Source organism: Apus apus, chromosome Z (assembly GCF_020740795.1).
Source record: "Apus apus isolate bApuApu2 chromosome Z, bApuApu2.pri.cur, whole genome shotgun sequence".
In the NCBI taxonomy this organism is placed as follows: domain Eukaryota; kingdom Metazoa; phylum Chordata; class Aves; order Apodiformes; family Apodidae; genus Apus; species Apus apus.
In genome coordinates, this window is record NC_067312.1 from 24,129,532 (window position 1) to 24,148,497 (window position 18,966).

General features: G+C 47.8%; 4 protein-coding genes across 5 annotated transcripts in view; all 4 read left to right on the plus strand.

Annotated features, from left to right (window-relative positions):
- The first annotated feature begins 147 nt into the window (after nt 1-147).
- Nucleotides 148-4,402, plus strand: CCNB1 (cyclin B1). Its single transcript, XM_051642876.1, has 8 exons — nt 148-220; nt 1,067-1,458; nt 1,650-1,847; nt 2,222-2,380; nt 2,776-3,012; nt 3,436-3,576; nt 3,852-3,962; nt 4,214-4,402. Exons 1-8 carry the CDS (start codon nt 148-150, stop codon nt 4,322-4,324), a joined length of 1,422 nt encoding a protein of 473 aa, XP_051498836.1. The 3' UTR covers nt 4,325-4,402.
- Nucleotides 4,403-5,027: 625 nt separating this feature from the next.
- Nucleotides 5,028-12,586, plus strand: CENPH (centromere protein H). The gene is made up of 9 exons (XM_051642708.1): nt 5,028-5,195; nt 5,511-5,569; nt 6,227-6,266; nt 6,681-6,794; nt 7,469-7,525; nt 8,443-8,506; nt 8,781-8,832; nt 9,962-10,125; nt 11,688-12,586. The coding sequence occupies exons 1-9, from the start codon at nt 5,128-5,130 to the stop codon at nt 11,778-11,780; spliced, it is 711 nt and encodes a 236-aa protein (XP_051498668.1). The 5' UTR covers nt 5,028-5,127; the 3' UTR covers nt 11,781-12,586.
- A 117-nt stretch (nt 12,587-12,703) lies between these two features.
- Nucleotides 12,704-17,856, plus strand: MRPS36 (mitochondrial ribosomal protein S36). The gene is made up of 4 exons (XM_051643407.1): nt 12,704-12,795; nt 13,679-13,742; nt 16,262-16,464; nt 17,763-17,856. The coding sequence occupies exons 1-4, from the start codon at nt 12,757-12,759 to the stop codon at nt 17,778-17,780; spliced, it is 324 nt and encodes a 107-aa protein (XP_051499367.1). The 5' UTR covers nt 12,704-12,756; the 3' UTR covers nt 17,781-17,856.
- A 353-nt stretch (nt 17,857-18,209) lies between these two features.
- The window catches only part of CDK7 (cyclin dependent kinase 7), a 34,855-nt gene continuing 34,098 nt past the window's right edge, over nt 18,210-18,966 (plus strand). For both annotated transcript variants that reach the window (XM_051643063.1, XM_051643064.1), the window contains exons 1-2: nt 18,210-18,381; nt 18,750-18,809. In XM_051643063.1, coding sequence (XP_051499023.1) covers nt 18,322-18,381; nt 18,750-18,809 — 120 coding nt within the window. In that variant the 5' untranslated portion in view covers nt 18,210-18,321. The remainder of the gene's footprint in view (nt 18,382-18,749; nt 18,810-18,966) is intronic.

Consider the following 18,966-nt stretch of genomic DNA (forward strand, 5'->3'; position numbering starts at 1 on the left):
AAACAGGAAAGTATGTGAATAACAAGCCGGTATAAATGGAGGGCTCCGGTTGTGTCTCCAGCTGCTTGCAGGGAGCTTATTTGAGGTAGGCAGCTTGAGAACACGTGTCAACACAGACCTCTCTTGTCGCAGCGCCCTCGGCCCCGCATGCCGGTGGGCGGCAGCCCGCTGCGGTGCCGGTGCTGGAAGCGTGAGCGGAAACTCGCCGACAGACCCGCTCGTACCGCACTTTGCCCGTCGCGTCTGTGGGCCTCCCGCGCCGCCCGGCTCTCCCTGCCGATCCCCGGAGGGACCGCGGCGGGGGCGGGAGGGCCGGGACCCTGCGGGTAACGAGCCCGCGGTGGGTTGCGGGGCGGGCCCGGCGGGGCAGCCCCTCCCGGCGCAGCCCCCCAGGGCCGCTCACGGCCGGTGGCACCGTAAGGCACGGGGCGGGGCCGCCTCGGCCCACCGGGAGGCAGCGGCCGTCGGATGAGGGGCGGAGATGGGCGGATTTAAACGCGCCGCGGGCAGCAGAGCTCGGCGCTTCTCTGCCTGGCTGGACATGACCTTACATGTTACCAAGGTAGATGCTGGACGGGCATGGCTGCTGTGGAGGGGACGGGGTGCGGAGCGGGTAGGGATGCTCACCTCACCCCGGGTCGGGGAAGGCGGCTGTGCGCCCCTTCTGTCTCCGTTTTCCTTCTTTCCCCCTGCCCAGAAACTCTCCGGCTTCGCGGGCAGAGGGGTGCAGCAGGGCAGCCCTCCTCAGTTTCTCCACGCATCCCAGCTCCTTCGTGCCGGGGACGGGGCGGGGGGGTTGGGGTTTGTGTCCGCGCATCCCCGTGGTTTTTCCCCGGCTCCCCTTCAGTCCGCAGGTTTGGGAGGAGCAGCCGGGCAGCCTCCAGGTCGGCATCTCTAGTGGTCCAACTTCGGTGTCTGCGGCCCCGTCCCCGCTCCTCTCCTCCAGCCCACCGGCTGCGGGCGGGGGGTGGGCGATGCGTGCAGCCCCCCGTGGTTCCCCTCCTCCAGCTTTCGCGTTCGGGGGTGCAGCTGTGCAATCTCCCTTTCCCCCCTCTCCCCCCCTAAGCCTTCTCCCTTGTGGGGCGTAACGGGCAGGGCCGGTGTCCCCTATCGCGGAGCCCCGACCGACCCTCCCTCTTCCCGCAGCACCCCCGCAGAGGAGCCGCCGCGGCGGCCAAGAGCAGCCTGCTGCATGCCGTCAAGCGCACGGCGGCGGCCTCCCGCCTGAGGCTATGTCCCCGCACCGTCCTAAGTGACATGGGCAACCGCGTCGCTGAGCCGAAGGCCCGGGCTGCTGTCATCAAGGCGATGGTGAAGGGGCGCTGCAGACAGGAGCCCAGCACCAGGCTCACCCCCTGTCCGGAGCAGACGGCTCCCAAGAAGGTGCGGAGAGCCGACGACGACGAGGAGATGCCGCCACCGGCCCCGGAGCCCCAGCCGGAGCCGGAGACCTCCCAGGTACTGCCCGCCCGCGGCTTCCCTGGCGCCGTGTGCCTCAGCCCTGGGCTGGGTGGATGCACGGCCTTCCTCGGTGCCCTGGGAGAGAGGAGTCGTGGGGGCCCACGGTGCGCCCTGTGGGAGCCTTTGCTTGGCTCACACTGGGCTGCAAAGGGAGGTGCTACCCATGCTGATCCCAAATTTCCTTGTAGTTGGAGCCTCACTCTTCAAACTCCATGGAGTTTTCTGGATGCTCCCAGTCAGAGAACACACTGTGTCAGGCTTTTTCTTGTGTCTTGCTTGATGTGGAAAAGACAGATGGGGAAGACATAGATGTGGAAGATGTTGCTGACCCAAACCTCTACAGTGACTATGTGAAGGACATCTACAAGTACCTGAGACACCTTGAGGTTGGTAAGAGTAGGTCAAAACTGTGAGGGTTATCTGCTGACACTTAAGAGACAACCTGTTATTGGACATGGCTTGGAGCTGGTACTCACTTTCTCCTATAGATTTTCCTGAGGCTAAGTGATGCCTCAACTTCAAATGCAAAGTTAAACGGAGCAAATAACGTAAACAGGTGCTGGTTGTTAGACCAATCAACTAGCAGTACTAGTACCATGGTCTTCTTAGCCCATCTCTAGTAAACAAAGCAATCTTGTACCCTATGAGCTGTGCTTTTACGGAACTCCTCAATAAGCCTTAAGATGCAACAGAGCATCTTAACCATTGCAAATGCCTCAGGTAAGTGACTAGATCTATTAATGCTATTCCTTCCACACAGGAAAATCAGTCTGTCAGACCCAAATATCTGACCAGCCAGGAAATTGATGAGAACATGCGTGCTATGATGGTAGACTGGCTTGTGCAAGTGCATCTGAAATTCAGACTCCAGGAGGAGACCTTGTACATGGCAGTTGCCATCCTCGATCGCTACCTGCAGGTATGTGTCTTTTGCCCACTGTCAGGCAAAGCTTTTCCCCTAAGCTGAAGCACAAGCACTTATCAGGAACACCATACATGGTAAGACATGTTACCCTTATAAGAAGGACAGCTGACCAACAAAAGGCATTTGCTGTTGAATTGCATGTACCACATAACCCTCTCAGGTAAAAGCAGTGACTTGATACATCAAACCTGCTTACTTCTCTCCCTGATTTGATCTCAAAGCCTTTTAATACCCGTGCAGATGCCAACAAAGGTAATGGATGATGTACAGTTATTCTGTATGTGTCAGTATAAACATCCTGCCAAAGCCAATGTAAGTTTTATTCTATCTTGGGAAGCTGTGTTCTGAGCCCAGTCACTCACATAAATCTCTTCTGCTTCTTACTGCAGGACAATTCTGTTTCCAAAAATACATTGCAGCTGGTTGCTGTCACAGCTATGTTTGTTGCCAGCAAATATGAAGAGGTGCTTCCCCCCAGTACTAGAGACTTTGCCTATATAACTGATAATACTTACACAAAGCTCCAAATTTGCCAGATGGAGACAAAGATCTTGCAAGCCCTGGACTTTGGTCTGGGTTGCCCACTCCCTCCACACTTCCTAAGGAGGGCTTCAAAGATTGCAAAGGTAATGCTGAGAACAGGTAACTGCAACCAGTAAGCATCATAGGGAAAATGCAATACTCTACTGTGGCAGATTAAAATGGTTCAAAACTCTTGGGTACTGCGACAGTTCACCAGCTGAGCCTGGCTGAGACCTGGCTCCTATGTAGAAATAGGTCTTGTTCAATTGTTTTCAAGTCAGGTGAGCCTAGCCCACTCCTGCCTGGTACTACAGGTGGCTTCTAGACTGCCATCAAGAGGAGCAGTCCCAGACTATGAGTAGCCTAGTGCAGCTCAGAACTGCTCTACAATTAACCCATTTGAATTTCAAGCCTGTGGCTCTGAAAATGTTCCCTACAGAAGTGTTTCTTCCTGCCTCACTAAACAAAGGCTTCACAGGATACTCTTGCGTTAGAAATAACCAATACTCAACTCTGACTTGCTGCAGGTGAACTTCAAACAGCACATTCTGGCCAACTACCTGATGGAGTTGTCCATTGTGGACTACGATATGGTGCATTTCCCTCCATCCAAGACTGCAGCTGCTGCTTTCTGTTTGGCTCTGAAACTCCTCAATGGATGCAAGTGGGTAAGTCATGTTTTTCAGATCACCTCCTAGTTTGGGTCTCAGTGTGCCTGTGCACCAGTTCTGAGCCGAGGGATTGCCTTCAGCTTCCCTTGTGGCATCTCTGTCTGTGCTTGTCTCCCCATGGTGAATTACAAGGGGACAGCAGTAGGGCAGTAACTGTTAATCTTCTCCTGTGAGACAGGAGACAGCAGTTGCCCAAGCCCAGCAGAACACAAAGAACCCAGTGTATTTGGATTGTTCTATCGGGCTTGTCTAATGACCTCCCATCCTTTCAGACACCAGTTCTGCAGCACTGCACGTCTTATACCGAGAGTGACCTTCTCCCAGTCATGCAGCACATAGCGAAGAACGTAATTCTTGTGAATGAGGGCAAAGTCAAGGAGATGGTAAGAATCCTGCTGTACAGATGGGGTGCACGTGTGGTTAAGTGCCAGTACCAGGTACTCTGAAGCTAGCTTAGTCAGGCTGTCAGGCTTGGGTCAGACCTGTTCACTTCAGCTGAAGATCTCTGTCTTGCTAAAGTAGCATGAGCCAGCAATGAACTCATCTTCGCACTAGGATGGGCTTGGCTTGACCAAGCCTCAGGCCACCTAGTGTTAAGTTTACGAACAGGATCCACTTAACCTTCTCTCTGCAGGCCATCAAGATGAAATATGCCAGCAGCGAAAACATGAAGATAAGCACCATTAAGCAGCTGAACTGCTCTATCATATGGAATCTAGGCCAACCTCTGATTAGCAAGCTGTGAACTCAACCAGATTGTTGGCATAACGTGCCCCTGTGTATATCACGTATCTCATGACTTCTGATCCTTTTAATAAAATAGTGCTTCTGTCCTTCCAAATCTATTCATTGTGGTGGTACATCTGACTTCCTCCTACATCTGAGGCACCCGTGGAGACTGTGATTGGTGCTTTGTGAGCTCCAGGCACAGCCGGGCGGGGCTGCTGATCTTCCGGGCAGGTGTAGAAGCACCGGCTCTGCTAACCCGGCAGCATCTACCACATCACTGAAAACAGACCCACTGGCGCAGCGTTTACTTAATTTAGTCTAGTTTTGTTTATAACTCATGCAGTAACTGTCAGGAGCTGGATCGGCCTTCACATAGCAGTGACAACTGTTCTCTAGCTACCGCTCTCATCTATTGTGGCTTTCTTCCTTGTTACAAATATTTAACTGTACTCCCGCTTCCCTCCTGCTCCTTGTCCGAAAAACACCCGGGAGCAGAGGCTGCCTTGCTACCCGCTTGGGTCCTTTGAGATGAAGGGTTTCTTCGCTGGGAGGTCCGGAGCGGGGAACAAGCCCAGCGCCGCGCAGACGCCCTTGCGGTAACCGGGGGCACCAGGCGTGTCCGAGGCCGGGCGGCGGCTCAGCCCGGGCGCCCAGCACCCCCGCCCGGCCCCGGGAGCCGCGCGGCCGAGCGCCGAGACACCGATGCGGCGGGGGCGGGAGCGGGGCCGGGCTCTGGGGGGCTCTGGGTAACCCCGCCCCGCCAGGCGGGAGGAATCGAATCGTCGGCCGCCGTGCGCGGGAAGTTTGAAAGGGGCGGCCATGGAGCCGCTGCCGCTGCAGGAGAAGGGCGAGGGGGTGTCGAAGGTGGACGTTGACTTGCTACTTCGGTCAGTGCCGGGGGGTCCGGGGAGCCGCTGGGGCGGGGCCGGCTCCCACCAGGCCGGGGTGGGCGTGAGGGCGGTGGCAGCGACAGGCCCCGCTCAGCACTGCTCACCCCCCGGGGCCGCCCCCCGGGGCCGCCCTGCTCCCGCGCAGCGCCCGCACCCCCCGGGGCCGCCCCGCTGCCCCGCAGCGCCCGCACCCCCCGGGGCCGCCCCGCTGCCCCGCAGCGCCCGCACCCCCCCAGCGCCGGTCTCTCCCCGCTCCCGCGCTCCCGGGCCGCGCGGGGCGGACTAAGCCTTGTCGCTTTGCTTTCTCCCCAGGCTGAGGGACCAGATGAAGCAGCAGTTCAAGGAGTGCAGCGCTGCCGTCGGTGCCACCAGTAAGCCTGAGCCTGCTCCTGCTCTAACTCCCTCCCGCTGTGCTTCCTCTTCACGTCGTGCTGCAGTGAAGAAGAGCAGGATCTGTTTACTATAGATGTTGTAAAAGTTATTTCACAAAAGTCCTATTTATAATAATGGGATGTTTTTTTCTTGGCTGGGCGTTTTACTGCCTTTCCTAGTCAGATCTTGGAGATGTGTTTGAATGCTTAGAAAACTGCCATATTGTTATTTGCCCACTGCCCTTTCTCTCCTGGGTTTTCACTTTAGGCCCCTGCAACACTCTGATATATGATGGTAGTTTTAAGGAATCTGATTGCTGGGGCTGAAGTCTTAACCAGAAGTCTGCCAGACTGTTTGGTGCTGCTTCTTGTTTCCATTACCCACATCCTGTTCCGCCGAACCAGTGGGCTGCCCACACAGAGCAACGCTGTGCGCCCCCTCGGGCGTGTCTGGGGCGCTAAATGGGAATCTTTCGAAGCTAATTATTCCTCTGATACAGCTGAATGGTACTGTAGTCTCACAGTGGAAGAGATCACAAGGCGTAGAGATAAGAAATACCTTTTTATTGTAGCCATCAAACTGCTTATCCTTGTACTCTGTAGGTTGTATTAAAAATATTCTGTTGCATTTTCTTTAGTGATGTTCTTTTTTTGCAGGTCAAGAAACTGACCTTTTTCACATCACTGAGGAAGGCAGGTTTGTGAAGAAATAGGTCACTGGATGGTTTCAAACTTTTGATGTATGTTGAAATGAGAAGTGTTGAGAACGGCACTTGGAGGCTCTCTTCTGGTTACTCCTTCTTAGTGACTCACTGGACTAATGATCAGTACTTTGCAGGAGTCTGGTGAAAATAAAATTTAGAGAAAGTACGGGGAAGAAAGATTTTAGTCAGTCTGTTAATGTAGCTCTGAATCTGATGTGGCTTCTAGGTTTGCAGTCCTTGTGATGGCTAGAATTTGCTAATACAGTTCCAATGCAGCCTGGCCTTATTAATTTGTGGTTTACAGGAGAAATTGTTACTTTAGACACGCAGAGAGAAAGTTTAAAGTGTGATACTGTTTTAAATTTGATGTTATCTTCACACCATTTGTTTGCATTTTTTCCCTTCAGTGCTACACAAGGTCTGGCAAGATTTTGGCAAGATTTTCCTTCACAGAAGATTTTGGGAAAGGATGTCGAGGCAAAAAGAATCTCTTTCCAGAACAAGACATTAGCATTGCAAAGGTAGAATTTTCTTCCTGTTTATTTGGAAGTTTTCCATTTGTTTATGTGTGCACGTATACATGCACTTACACATAATTTTGATCAAAATAGGATTTCAAAGTCGTATGGTGTGTGTTACAAACATAAGAGATTTCAGTACTGTTGAACTAGTAGGAATAGAGATAAAGATACAGTAGAGAACAAAACCAAAAAGTGTCACTTTCAAATATGTAAAACCAAAGGTTCCTGCAAAATTGTGCAAGTCTGACTGTTTAGATCAGTAAATGTTTTTCTTGGCACTGTTTTGCAAATGCCTATGAAAATGTGGAAGTGAGCAGGTGTGACATGTCTTCTCTGTTACGCAGTTGTTCATTTTAATTCCCACATTTGCTCAGCTTCTCTTCTGCAGAGTCTGTAATTGTATGGTGTCCTGAGTGTGTTTGGCAAGAGAGAAAGGAGTTGTCACTCTCAGAGATAATCACCGGTACACTTTTCTTGTCCTGAGAGTTAAGCCCCATTATTTAAGAAGTGTGATATTTAAAAGTTGCTGAGTATGTTAGATATATATAATTCCAATGTGAAAGTGGACATAAATGGAACCTTGAAAATATCTCTTCTGTTACTTACCTAAATCTACTTCTGTCTGCTTTGCATCAGTTCTCATCAGTTACATGTTTCTTCCCCACACTGTGCAGGATCCAAGTTGCACTTGCCCTGAAAAACAAATTGAAGGAAAATGATAATGACTCACGGTAAGGTGTTCTTGAGGAAAGTATAGCTACAAAGAAATGCACTTTACACAGTTTAATGTGACACATTTCTACATTACTTCATTGTACCTTTTTTAAAAGCAAGCTTCCTTCTTCTAGTTTTGACTGACTTACAGACAGTCCACCTCCTAGCTACAATCAGCACAATCAGACCTCTTACACCCAAGGTGGATTTACATTTGGGCTCTGAATGTAGCCAGCCTTTGATTATTGATATTGTAATTTTTGATTGACAAGTGAGAACTGTTTGTAGTTTAGAGGTCTTTTTGTCTTTAATGCATGAGTTACCTGCATTTATAATAGCTAAGGACATATTACAAGCTTGTAAGAGAGCCTTGCCTCTGCTTTGGTGCCTTCATTAAGTAATTGCGTAGGAGCTTGAAACAGAACTGAAAGTTTCAAATATGTTTAAAATTAGCTTTTAATTTCATGCCCAATATTAACAGGTACATGCATATGAAGTGTAATACAAGAATTTTAATTTCTGTCAGAATACAGCTGAAAATATTGCACCTCCATGGTGTCCATGCCATGCACCAGAATTCAGGAGCTCCAATTGGAAGGCTAGGCTTCCTTGGTGCCTTCCAAGCTCTGATTTGAAACTTTTAATGGACTTAACTGAAACATTAGGGAAGCAGAAGGAAATGTGGAGACTATTTGGCCCCAACAACAATACTTAGTATAATAACTATAAAAAAGGAAGGATGCAGAGTTTGTAAAACAAACCAAAACCAAAACCAAACCAAACAAACAAAAAAACAAACACCAAAAAAACCCAACTTTATTAGGTGTGGGGAAATGGGAATTTTTTCTTTAATCCAAATAACCTTGATGAAAGCATTTATGTTGTTGACTCATATTAATGGTCTGAAGGTACATAACTTTGTTTCCTTCCTTAGACTGATCATGAAAATGATGGAAGACACAGTAAGGCTCAGCAAGGCAGTGGCTGAATGTCAGCAGGTAAGTGGCAGTTGCAGCTTCTCTTGCAGTTTTGTGGGTCTACTGAAGTGGGCAGAAGCACAATATGAAAGTAACAGGATTGCACAACTCATATGAAGCTAAATATGTGGCCCAAAGGGTAAGATGTCTATTCTATGGTTGTTACAATTACTGAAATGATTACTTGAAGTCTGCTTCTACAGCGGCACATAACTGCTTTTGTGGGTTGAATTGGCATTTTCCAATATTTTTTGGAGCCAGGAGTCTAGGAAACACTTTTTTTTTTTTCTTTCAGCAAGTACGTGAGAAGGAACAGAAATTGAATGACATTAAAAGGAAAAGACTCTGTGAGTATGTTAGTTATGTAGACTTTGTTTTATATTTGAATATACAGTTCATATTTTAAAGTTCTTCTTGTAGCAATATAAATTTACATCTGAAGTAACTGAAACTTGCAACAACACACTTCTAAAACTTCGGAAAAGACTAGGAAGAACTGTAAAAATGAACTGGTCTGTTGTCTGCTTGAGCACAAGACTGACATGTTAGTATGAGAGATGCAAGCTGCTCAAAAAGAACGTAGTGGTGTTTTATTATTTACTGTAAGATGCCCAGAAAACTAATCAGGAAGTAGTAATTTAAATCAGCCCTACAACGCCTATGAAATGCTTGCAGAATAGAGGAGGGGATTTACTTACAAAGAACTCTCGTAATATGTTGGTTTTCAATTGGCTTATTAGAGTGCATCAAATTTAGATGTGAAGTCAGTCTTCAGAACCTAATAAGGTTTTCTGAGTGCTTCTAGTGTTATATGACCAGGTTTGTAAAACATTTTAACAACTATTTTTTGTTTCATGCATCCAAAGTGGTGTCAACTGTACTGAGCAAACACCATTAAATATCTGTCTCCATAGGAAAAATGAGAATCCCTAATATCTTCAGAAATAAGGGAAGGAATGCTGTGTCATTCTTCTGGTGTATGAACTGTCCCTAGATGGTTTCATTCAGTCTAGTGTTTAGCCTGGTTCTCTACAAAAAAAAACTAATAATATTCACTGATGTTGTCCATATTTCCCTTGTATGACTTCAGAATTTGGTTTCTGATCAAATCTGAAGATGAAGAAAAGGTTTTAAACCCCTTTGACTATAACAGTTGTAACAACTGCAGACAGGGTGTAGGACAGCAGTTCAAGTGATGGTTCATGTCTGATGAAGATGCAGATGGCATACAAAGTATTTCCTGTACTGCTAGCAGCCAAGGAGCCAGCTGACATATTTTGTCAGCAGGTAGCCACAGCATAAGTTGCCTGTGGTGAGAAAGGAATCTCTTGAGATATGCTGGAGGGAAGGTATGGATTGTGAAGTTAGGGTTATTAGAGTAGAAATGCCTGAGATGTCCAAGGAAAAAATCTTACCTGTGGTTCTACTGCTCACCTAACTACTTCCTAACACTTTGTTTTCCTAATAATGGAACAGCACTAAAAAAAGTGGAAGGGAAGAAGCTACAGCAGATCCGTACCATGATGGAAGAACAAAAGGAGAAACAAGCAAATATGAAAGTCAGCAAAAAACTGGAGGAGAAACGTAAACGCTTACAAAAGGAGATACAGTTGACTACAGTAATTCAAAACATATTCCAGGTGATGTGTTGTAGCTTTTACAAGCAAGTTTGAGGCTTTACATTACAGTCAAGATAACACAGTGTATGGTAAATGTAACTTCAAACAAAACTGTTTTCTAAAAACTTTTAAGTAACAATAGTAATGGAAAAACTGCTGTCTGAAAGGAAAATGTTGTTGCTTTAAAGGCTAAAAGCATGACATTGTCACAAACTTCCTTGGAATTACTATTTACAGAGTTTAGAAGTAGTCCATCAATCTATCTTTTTATTCCTTTTTTCCTTCAAAAGTACAAAACCAATGCATTATCTCAGAGAATACCTGTCACAGCAGCAGCTGTGTTTCCTTTACTCTGAGAGTTGCCCCTACACACCGCAAATCAATTTCCCCAGCTTGTGAGTTGAAAAGATAAGTAGGATACAATCCCATGGGTAGCAGTGAGCCAGACTGCTGCTCCTCAGTCTGCTCCTCCTGACCACGTGTTTCTCTGTGTTGCCCACTGCTGCCTAGTGAAAAGCCTTGGCCTGCAGCCATGCTTGGTCTCCAAATACTTCCAGTGGTGCAGCCCGCAACCTGTCGGTTACCCGCAAGTCAGATGCTGCTGACTAGTCCGTGCAGCTGGCTGGCAGGTCATTTGGAGTGTGGAGTCAGGCAAAGCAAGGAGGAAAACCTCATGATTTGGGATAGGGTGGAAGGGCTTCCTGAGCTCAGAAGGGCTCCAGTAAAGGTCATGTATGCTGTGCTGCGGGTGGGTACTCGGCCTCTCACTGTGTGACTTGTCCTGGCTTCTTTCCCCAGCCTCACAGATCAGTGGCTCAAGTACAAAGATGAAAGGCACAGTAAACAGTAAATTGCAATGGCATTGCTCTGGAATTTTTCTGCAAACAGGTTATGAAATCCCCGTTAAGCTCGTACAAAGTTTATTTAAAACATTTAGACTGGGAAAACAGATAACATTTTGAAGGACTTCAGGAGGAAGACAGGATATAACCACGCTGTGAATTTGGATGATCATAAGAATTTCAAGGACAGAAAGAGAACAAGATGTTTTTGTATTTGTGTGCTTTGTCTACTACTATTTTGCATTGATGACAATGTTATGTCTCAAATTGAGAATAAGAAATTAGACATTTCAGTTGGTTTTAGATTAGATTCCAAGCATTATCTTTTGCTTTGTATTCCTGAAATCTTTTGAGCTGTAAGCAAATCTTTGGTTAAATTAAATAATTTCCATTTGTAGTCCAGAATGGCAGCGTGAGAATGTACTGTATTATCTTGACTTTGAGGCAAACTTTATTTCACATGACTTAAAAAAAAAAAAAAGCTTTAAATTCCTATGTTTAAAATGCTGTGAAGGCACCTCTAAAAGATTCAAAGCACTGGGGGTTTTTATGCCTATGTATTGACAGTAGGATCTAAACTGATAGTTCCCTTTCTCATCTTTTCTCCCTTCCCACCTACTTCAAACACTGCTGTGAATTTCAAGGGTTTCCAAATTAAAAAACACATAGCTTTAGAGAGACTTATTAGGAGTAATCCTGTTTAAAGGCTTGTTTTTAACCAATATTTTTTCTTTCTTACAGAGTATCATATTTGGAAGCGGAGTTAACTGGGCAGAAGATCCATCTTTAAAGGAAGTTGTTCTAAAGCTTGAAAAAAATGTCTGTTTTCTGTGAGTCGGGAGAAACGGTGTTTAATTTTATACATAACTAAACTTAATAGCCACATAACTCTTTGAAGTGAGATCTAATTCCTGGTACACAGCAAGTGTTTGGGCAGGCAATGTAGCTGATGAAACAACCTAGCTTGAGCTCTCATTTCATTCTGGAAGGCAGCAATAACACAAGAAATAAGAATACTTTTTTTATATTTCAAGTTTTTGTGTAAAAGTGGGCTTATGCCACAGCTGTGCCGTTCCTGCCCTGTTCCCCTGGGCACCAGCAGGCTGCAGAGCTCTGACCAGCGGGATGCGTGACCCTGCCCTGCCGCTGTGGAAAGCCCAAACTTAAAAACTTAGTTGAGTCAGTCTTGGGTTTTTACGTTGTTTGTTTGGGGTTTTTTTGGGGGGGTGTTTCCCAATTTTAACATTATGTATGACGTTAAGCACCAAAAAGTTCATCCTTTTAATTGTAAGAGTCATTTGTGGCTGTGCTATGTGCTGATGCATTAAGGAGGGAGCTCCCAGCAGTGGGGTGCGGCCTGCAGAGGGCATCCCACCTAGCAAAGTAGCAGCCTGAGGGAAAACGCAGGTGAGGTGACTTCATGCTAGCGACACCCTTCAGCCGAAGCAGCGCTTTAAATGTGTTTTTTAACGGACCATCATCGCACGTTTGGTTCGTATGTTAAGAATATGGTAACTTTTAACCCTGCTAAGCGAACAGCAGCTTTTAGCGTGTTGGTTGTGTTTGCTTGTTTGTTTGTTTTAATCCAATAAAAATCGACTGCCGGCTTTGGTGTGGGGGTCGGTCTGTCGTCGTGCTTGGCTGTTTGGTTTGTCGTTTCACCTCTAGTAAAAGAGTTTCACTCGCCCGTGTTTTGGCGCGGCGCTCGCGCCGGGCCCCGCCCACAGCGGCCGACGCCCCGCCCACGGAGGGCGTGGCCACCCCCGCTGTGGGCGGGGCCCGGCGCTCCCCGGCGGCGCGGGGGGTCACCATGGGCAGCAAGATGGCGGCGGCCGCCAGGGTCGTGCAGGTAGCGGCGTTTGGGCCGCGGCCAGGGGCGGGGGGCGGGCTGGGGGCGGGGGGTCCGGCTGGGGCGGGGCGGGGGGGGGTCTCGCCTCGCCTGTGGCCGCCCGGGCCTGCAGCGCCGCCGCGGAGGCCGCTGTCCTTGGCCCCGGGGGGGAGAGGCGTGCGGCGGGGCCCGCCCGGTGCCGTCGCGGGTTGGGTGGGGGTGCGTGGTTCTGCGGTGCCGAGGGAGGCTGCGGGGCGGCCCGCGGTTCTGCGGTGCCGAGGGAGGCTGCGGGGCGGTTCTGCGGTGCCGAGGGAGGCTGCGGGGCGGCCCGCCGGCCTCTCTGCGCTGCTGCGGAGGGGCGGGCGCCAGGCAGCGTCGCCTTTCTAAGCTGCCCCTCCTCAAGGGGAAGGTGAGGGAGTCTTCTGCGAAAGACGTGTTTAAAAAACAAGCTGTGGGGCTTCCACTGCCGGGATTTATAACTTACGGTTTTTTCTTAACGGAACTCGTCAGTCCTGTCCAGCCAACTGAACAAATACGTAGAGGCAGAGCTCAGCGAGCAATGCCACGAGCTGAAACTTTAAAATTGGGTTTATGGGAGCGTGGTAGCTGTTTTCTGCACACAGACACACAGACACACAGACAGACACACTGTTTGCTGTGGGAGAAGGAGGAGAACACTGGTACCTGCTCGGGCCATTGGGGTGGAGGAATGCCTTTAAAAGTGAATTTCTCCGTGGGTGGACAAAGAACGTTTGTAAGTTGATCAGAGTGGTGGGGCAGAAGGCAGTGGTGTAGAAGTGGTTGTTTAATGTGGTATATATACCATTTTATTACTGTGAATGCAATGTGTGTCTAGAAATATTTTTATTCTCCCTATGTCTCCTACTGCCTTGCCTTGTTCTAGGTAGTCAAGCCACATACTCCGTTAATTAAGTTCCCGGACAGGAAAAGTAGTCCCAAACCTAAAAGTAAGTTATTTAATCTCCAGATTCAACTTGCACCACCTGTCTTTGCATTAACAGTTTTATATAAGAACCAGCACACACTTTTTCTGCATCAACTACGTGACTCAACTAATTTTGAGCAGCTTTTCTGAAACATGGTTGTTCTAGTTCAAAGGTATCGCACTGACTCTTACTTTTCAGTCTCAGTGTAACTGTGGGCACACACATAGCACATATATGTCTTTATTTCATAGTCAGGGGAGATTCACTGAGGTGTCCAGTGTTGTTTCTTGATGTGAATTTTTCCAAATTACTATTTTTCCAAATACTAATACTTGCCGGAAGTGTGCCCAAGTCAGTTGGAAGCAGCTTTAGGTATCAGTGATATTTGCAGAAGTTATGTTGCGTTTTCCTCATCTCTTCTTAGTTGGAGTGTGTGATGTTTGTGGTACTTGTAACTCTGATTATAACTGGGAGAGACATCCTGCTGTGCATTTCAAGAAAGATTTCCTTGTGTTACTAATTAATTCTGAGAAAAAAATAATTTCATTGCAATGTTTGACATTACATTTTATACCAATAGCTATGCTGATATTTATAGCATTTCTGGTACTGTCAAGTTTAGACATCAAGCTTGTTTTGATTGGAAAAGACCTTTAAAATCATCAAGTCCAACCTTTAACCTAGCACCCTGCCAAGTCTACCATTAAACCATGTTTCTAAGCACCACATCTACACTTCTTTTAAACACCTCCAGGGATGGTGACTCCTCCACTTCCCTGGGCAGTTTCTTCCAGTGCCTGACAACCCTTTCAGTAAAGAATTTTTTCTTAATATCCAATCTAAACCTCCCCTGGCATAACTGGAGGCCATTTTCACTTGTTCTATCACTTGTTACCTGGGAATAGAGACGTTAACATCCCCCTCCTTACAGACTCCTTTCCAGGTAATTGGAGAGAGTGATAATGTCTCCCCTCAGCCTCCTTTTCTCCCAACTGAACACGCCCAGTTTCCTCACATGCTTCTCATAAAGCTTGTGTTCCAGACCCTTCACCAGCTTTGTTGCCCTTCTCTGGACACGCTTCAGCACCTCAGTGTCCTTCTTGTAGAGAGGGGCCCAAGAGTGAACACAGCACTTGAAGTGCAGCCTCACCAGTGCCAAGCACAGGGGAACAATCACTTCCCTTCTCTTGCTGGCCGTGCTATTCCTGACACAAGCCAGGATGCTGTTAAGTGATATGTTGTTTTAATATTCCTGTTGAGTCAACAAAACATTTGAAAGTAAAGTAACAAATGTGTTAAGAAGCTCTGATATGTTATTCTCACATGTTAAGAAATTACACAGTACCACACTCTTTGCCACAGTGCTACCACATTTGTGATTTAGCTTCATGTCTATTCTTTAACATTACAAAGTATCTACAGTGAACCAGTGCCACTTCTGACTCACCTGCAAACTCTTCAGGGACTATTTTCTGCAATTACATCCTCTCAGAATTCTCTATGTTGTGCACAGTTTAACCAAATGCACCACCCCTCATGCCAGTGAACTTCTTTCTAATACATTGTTTATCTCTGCATCAGAAGATTTTTGTCGCAGCTTCTGATGGGCTCTCTTTTTCCTCCTTCTGTTTGGGACATTCCATTTTTCTTAAACCACCTGATCAACTTGTGACTTCCAGATACAGTCTTCTGACTGAGAATTTCTGACTGTGCCTCTCAGTGGTGGCCTTTCTTTCTTTCTTCCTTCCTTTTCTTTCTTTCTTTCTTTCTTTCTTTCCTTTCTTTCTTTCTTTTCTTTCTTTCTTTCTTTCTTTCTTTCTTTCTTTCTTTCTTTCTTTCTTTCTTTCTTTCTTTCTTTCTTTCTTTCTTTCTTTCTTTCTTTCTTTCTTTCTTTCTTTCTTTCTTTCTTTCTTTCTTTCTTTCTTTCTTTCTTTCTTTCTTTCTTTCTTTCTTTCTCTCTCTCTCTCTCTCTCTCTCTCTCTCTCTCTTCCTTCCTTCCTTCCTTCCTTCCTTCCTTCCTTCCTTCCTTCCTTCCTTCCTTCCTTCCTTCCTTCCTTCCTTCCTTCCTTCCTTCCTTCCTTCCTTCCTTTTTTCCTTTTCCTTTTTCTGTCAATGTTGGTTTGATCACATTGCTGCAGGTGTTTGATGTCCCAGTCCTGCCATTGGCACAGACTCAATATGGCTAAAACTGTCTTTTCTCCTTTGTCCTCATTGATCTTGTTGGAGGCAGGAGGGAGAGAGCGCAGCTTCACAGTGAAAAAGCCTCTGTTAGGATATATGCTGATACATCTTCTGTTTCCACATCACTGTTTCTGCCACTCAAACATGATTTCTCTTACTGGGCTCTTGATATATTTAACAACCATAACAAAAGGTTATGAGAAGCAGAGTGTCTTAATGCTTTTAAATATTAGTTATAATGACGAAAATTGTCAGTAACCGGTAACTTGGGTTGGCTGCTCATTAATTAATTTTACAGTCGCATTACATTTGTGACATAGTTTACAATTTTGTAAATGGTTTTGCAATCTGGGTTTCAGTACAGGAATCTCTAGGAGCAAGCGTGACATCTCTCCATGCTTCAAAAGCACAGGAGCCAGCAGGAGGCGGCTCGCCAGGCTTTCCAAGTATTTCACCTGTTAGTAGAGTACAAGGCACACCAGATACTTCTGAACTAGCAAGAATCTTACCTCAAAAATACAGAAGGAGACTTGTGTCAGATGAAGAGATTGAATATATTCAAGTAAGTTTAAATTAGTGGTGTGTATTTGCTGTGTTTATATTCATATTGCTCACTGTGTTTACCTAGCATTTACCTTATTTCTATATCTTCTTCAAAGTTTCACATCTGATACTGCATTGTAATTCTTGGTAAGGATGTGCTCCCAGCTGTCATAGCTTTGATGCACAATACCCAGCTGCAAATTCTTAATAGAGAAGGTATCTGGCTTTCACTGATCAGTAGGATGTGGTATTGCTCACTGCAGAGATACAGACTTCAGACAGACATGCAGATAGCCAACCAGAGTCATTGCCTTAGCATAATCACCGGCACTACTTGCTTTTGTAACCATTGTTAATGTGTAATTTGAAAGTGCTGGGCAGGAGCACAGGAGTCTGCTCTTAGACCAGTGAAGGCTGTCACCAGGTGATTGAAGTCTGAAGTTTTTCTCAAGCTGTTTTTTATAAATTATTAGGAAGTTAACTAGTGTATTTCTAGTTGTGGAAACATTTTATTAAACATGATATAAATACTTTTTGCCGTATATGCAAATATGGCATTTTACGTGAAAGGCAAGAAAAAGCTGCTTTTGTTGTGTAACAATTCTCAGCTGTAAGAACTGATGCTTGAAAAGGGAAAATGCGCAGAATTTGCAGAACTTGTGAGATGGGTGTGAGTTTGAAATGAAAAGACAGTTGCATAGCTTTGTTAGATGATATGGGCACCTACGATGTCATTGTGTTGGCAGAGGAAAACAGTTTTCCTGCATGTGTGTGGGTAGGGTATTGTGATTAGAAATAAACTGAGTTATTTCCTGTAGTGATACGCTTCTTGACCTCATATATTTTCTAATGGTGGCGTAAGTTGTAAAAGGACTTTGTTGGGAAAATAAATAATTTAATACCTTTCTGATTTCCCATAAAAACTGCAGTGGCTCTCCTTGGCCTTGTTTTTACTTTGGAAATCAGTCAGTGAAAATAATTCTAGAACTTGGGCTCCCTACTGCTCTGTTTGTCAGTCCTTTATAAAAGGAGCAGGAGTCGGGTTTCTTCAGCCTGGGAAACGTGCACACAGCCACACTTCTGGCTTGTGTGTGTTGGATCTTTGTGTGTTCTCCCCTGAACAACATGGAGCTATCACTGGCAGGTGCTGGTGTTGGACACCCTGTGCATGTTCTTACGTACAGTAAAAATCAGTGTTTAAGTCAGAAATTGAAACTAGAACTCTTAGTCTGTTAGTCCGTGACAGTGCCAACGACTGGATCTCCATTTCCCGTGCTTTTAGGGGAAAATACTTAACGTCTGCTTTTCTTTTTACAGCGTGGAGGTCCAGAGTAAGCATGGACAATATTTTGCTGGCCACTGTTGAAGCATGGAGTGTTGCATTCGCAATAAATGCGTTTCCTTAACATTATCAACGATTGTACGCTAGCATCTTTAATAAAGCCCCACACGGAGGGCGCGAAGGTTGACCCAGCGCACGGCGTGTTAGTCACCGGGAGGGATTTTCTGTTGGCGGCCACCCCCCCATCGCGTCCAGTTTTCCCATCAGCCGTTGGCCGAGCTGCCGGCCGTGCGGAGTCGCTCCGCTTTCCCGCTTCAGCGTCCCAGCCGGGTGTTCGGTTACGGCTGGTGCGGGGGGCGGCGGGGCCGGGGGGGGCGGCGGGGCCGGGTGGGGTCGGGGGCGGCGGGGCCGGCGGCGGCTCTCGCGAGGCGCGCGCAGGGGCGGGGCGCGGTGACGTCAGCCGTTGCCAGGGGCGGGGCGGAAGCGCCGGGGCGGCCCGGCGGTGGGTGCGGAAGCCGGGGGGTCTCGCTGCTGCCGCCGCCGCCGCCGCCGCTTCGCCGGGCCCCGCGCCCTGTTTCTCCCCGGACGGCGGCGATGGACGCGCGGGCGCGCGCGAAGCGCTACGAGAAGCTGGACTTCTTGGGAGAGGGGCAGGTGAGCGGCCGGCGGGAGGCGCGGAGGGGGGGCTGGGGGGCTGGGGTCGTTTCCCTCGCCCTGGGCAGCCGCTGCGAAGCCCCGGGCAGGGCTGCCTCTGTGGGGGGCGGTCCCGGTGAAGCGGCCTCGTGTGGCTGCCGGGGCTGCGGCCTTCCTCAGGCGGCGGCGGCGGGGCCCGCGGCTGGAGGGCGAGCGGGGAGGCTGCTGCAGAGGCGGGTTGTCGCCCACCAGCGGGTGACAGGAGGGTTTCACACACACACCCACCCGCTGCGAGGGAGGGCCCGGCGCGGCAGCTGTCCAGGCTCCGGGAGCTGGGCCCTGCGGCTGCTCTGCCCTGTGCTCACGGGAGCCTCTCTCTGTCTCCTCAGTTCGCCACTGTCTATAAAGCGAGGGATAAGAACACCAACCAAATCGTGGCCATTAAAAAGGTGAGAGTATTTTCCGGCTGTGTGATTCAACGTCTGGTTGCTTTTCCCCTGCTGGGTGGTTTGTTTTGACCCGCTTAGCGGGCGATGGGAGAACATACATGTTATTCCTGGAGTGTTTTGTTAAAATGATCTAGTTCAGGTGTCTTTAAGGCCTCCC

What these genes read in the sequence shown, in the direction of transcription:
- CCNB1 (XM_051642876.1), top strand. Translation starts at nt 148, where the DNA reads ATGCCGGTGGGCGGCAGCCCGCTGCGGTGCCGGTGCTGGAAGCGTGAG. An exon ending in AGTACCTGAGACACCTTGAG is followed by an intron (nt 1,848 to 2,221) that starts GTTGGTAAGAGT and finishes CCTTCCACACAG; the next exon opens with GAAAATCAGTCTGTCAGACC. An exon ending in TCCTCGATCGCTACCTGCAG is followed by an intron (nt 2,381 to 2,775) that starts GTATGTGTCTTT and finishes TTCTTACTGCAG; the next exon opens with GACAATTCTGTTTCCAAAAA.
- CENPH (XM_051642708.1), top strand. Translation starts at nt 5,128, where the DNA reads ATGGAGCCGCTGCCGCTGCAGGAGAAGGGCGAGGGGGTGTCGAAGGTG. An exon ending in CGCTGCCGTCGGTGCCACCA is followed by an intron (nt 5,570 to 6,226) that starts GTAAGCCTGAGC and finishes CTTTTTTTGCAG; the next exon opens with GTCAAGAAACTGACCTTTTT. An exon ending in TAATTCAAAACATATTCCAG is followed by an intron (nt 10,126 to 11,687) that starts GTGATGTGTTGT and finishes TCTTTCTTACAG; the next exon opens with AGTATCATATTTGGAAGCGG.
- MRPS36 (XM_051643407.1), top strand. Translation starts at nt 12,757, where the DNA reads ATGGGCAGCAAGATGGCGGCGGCCGCCAGGGTCGTGCAG. An exon ending in CGGCCGCCAGGGTCGTGCAG is followed by an intron (nt 12,796 to 13,678) that starts GTAGCGGCGTTT and finishes GCCTTGTTCTAG; the next exon opens with GTAGTCAAGCCACATACTCC. An exon ending in AAGTAGTCCCAAACCTAAAA is followed by an intron (nt 13,743 to 16,261) that starts GTAAGTTATTTA and finishes TCTGGGTTTCAG; the next exon opens with TACAGGAATCTCTAGGAGCA.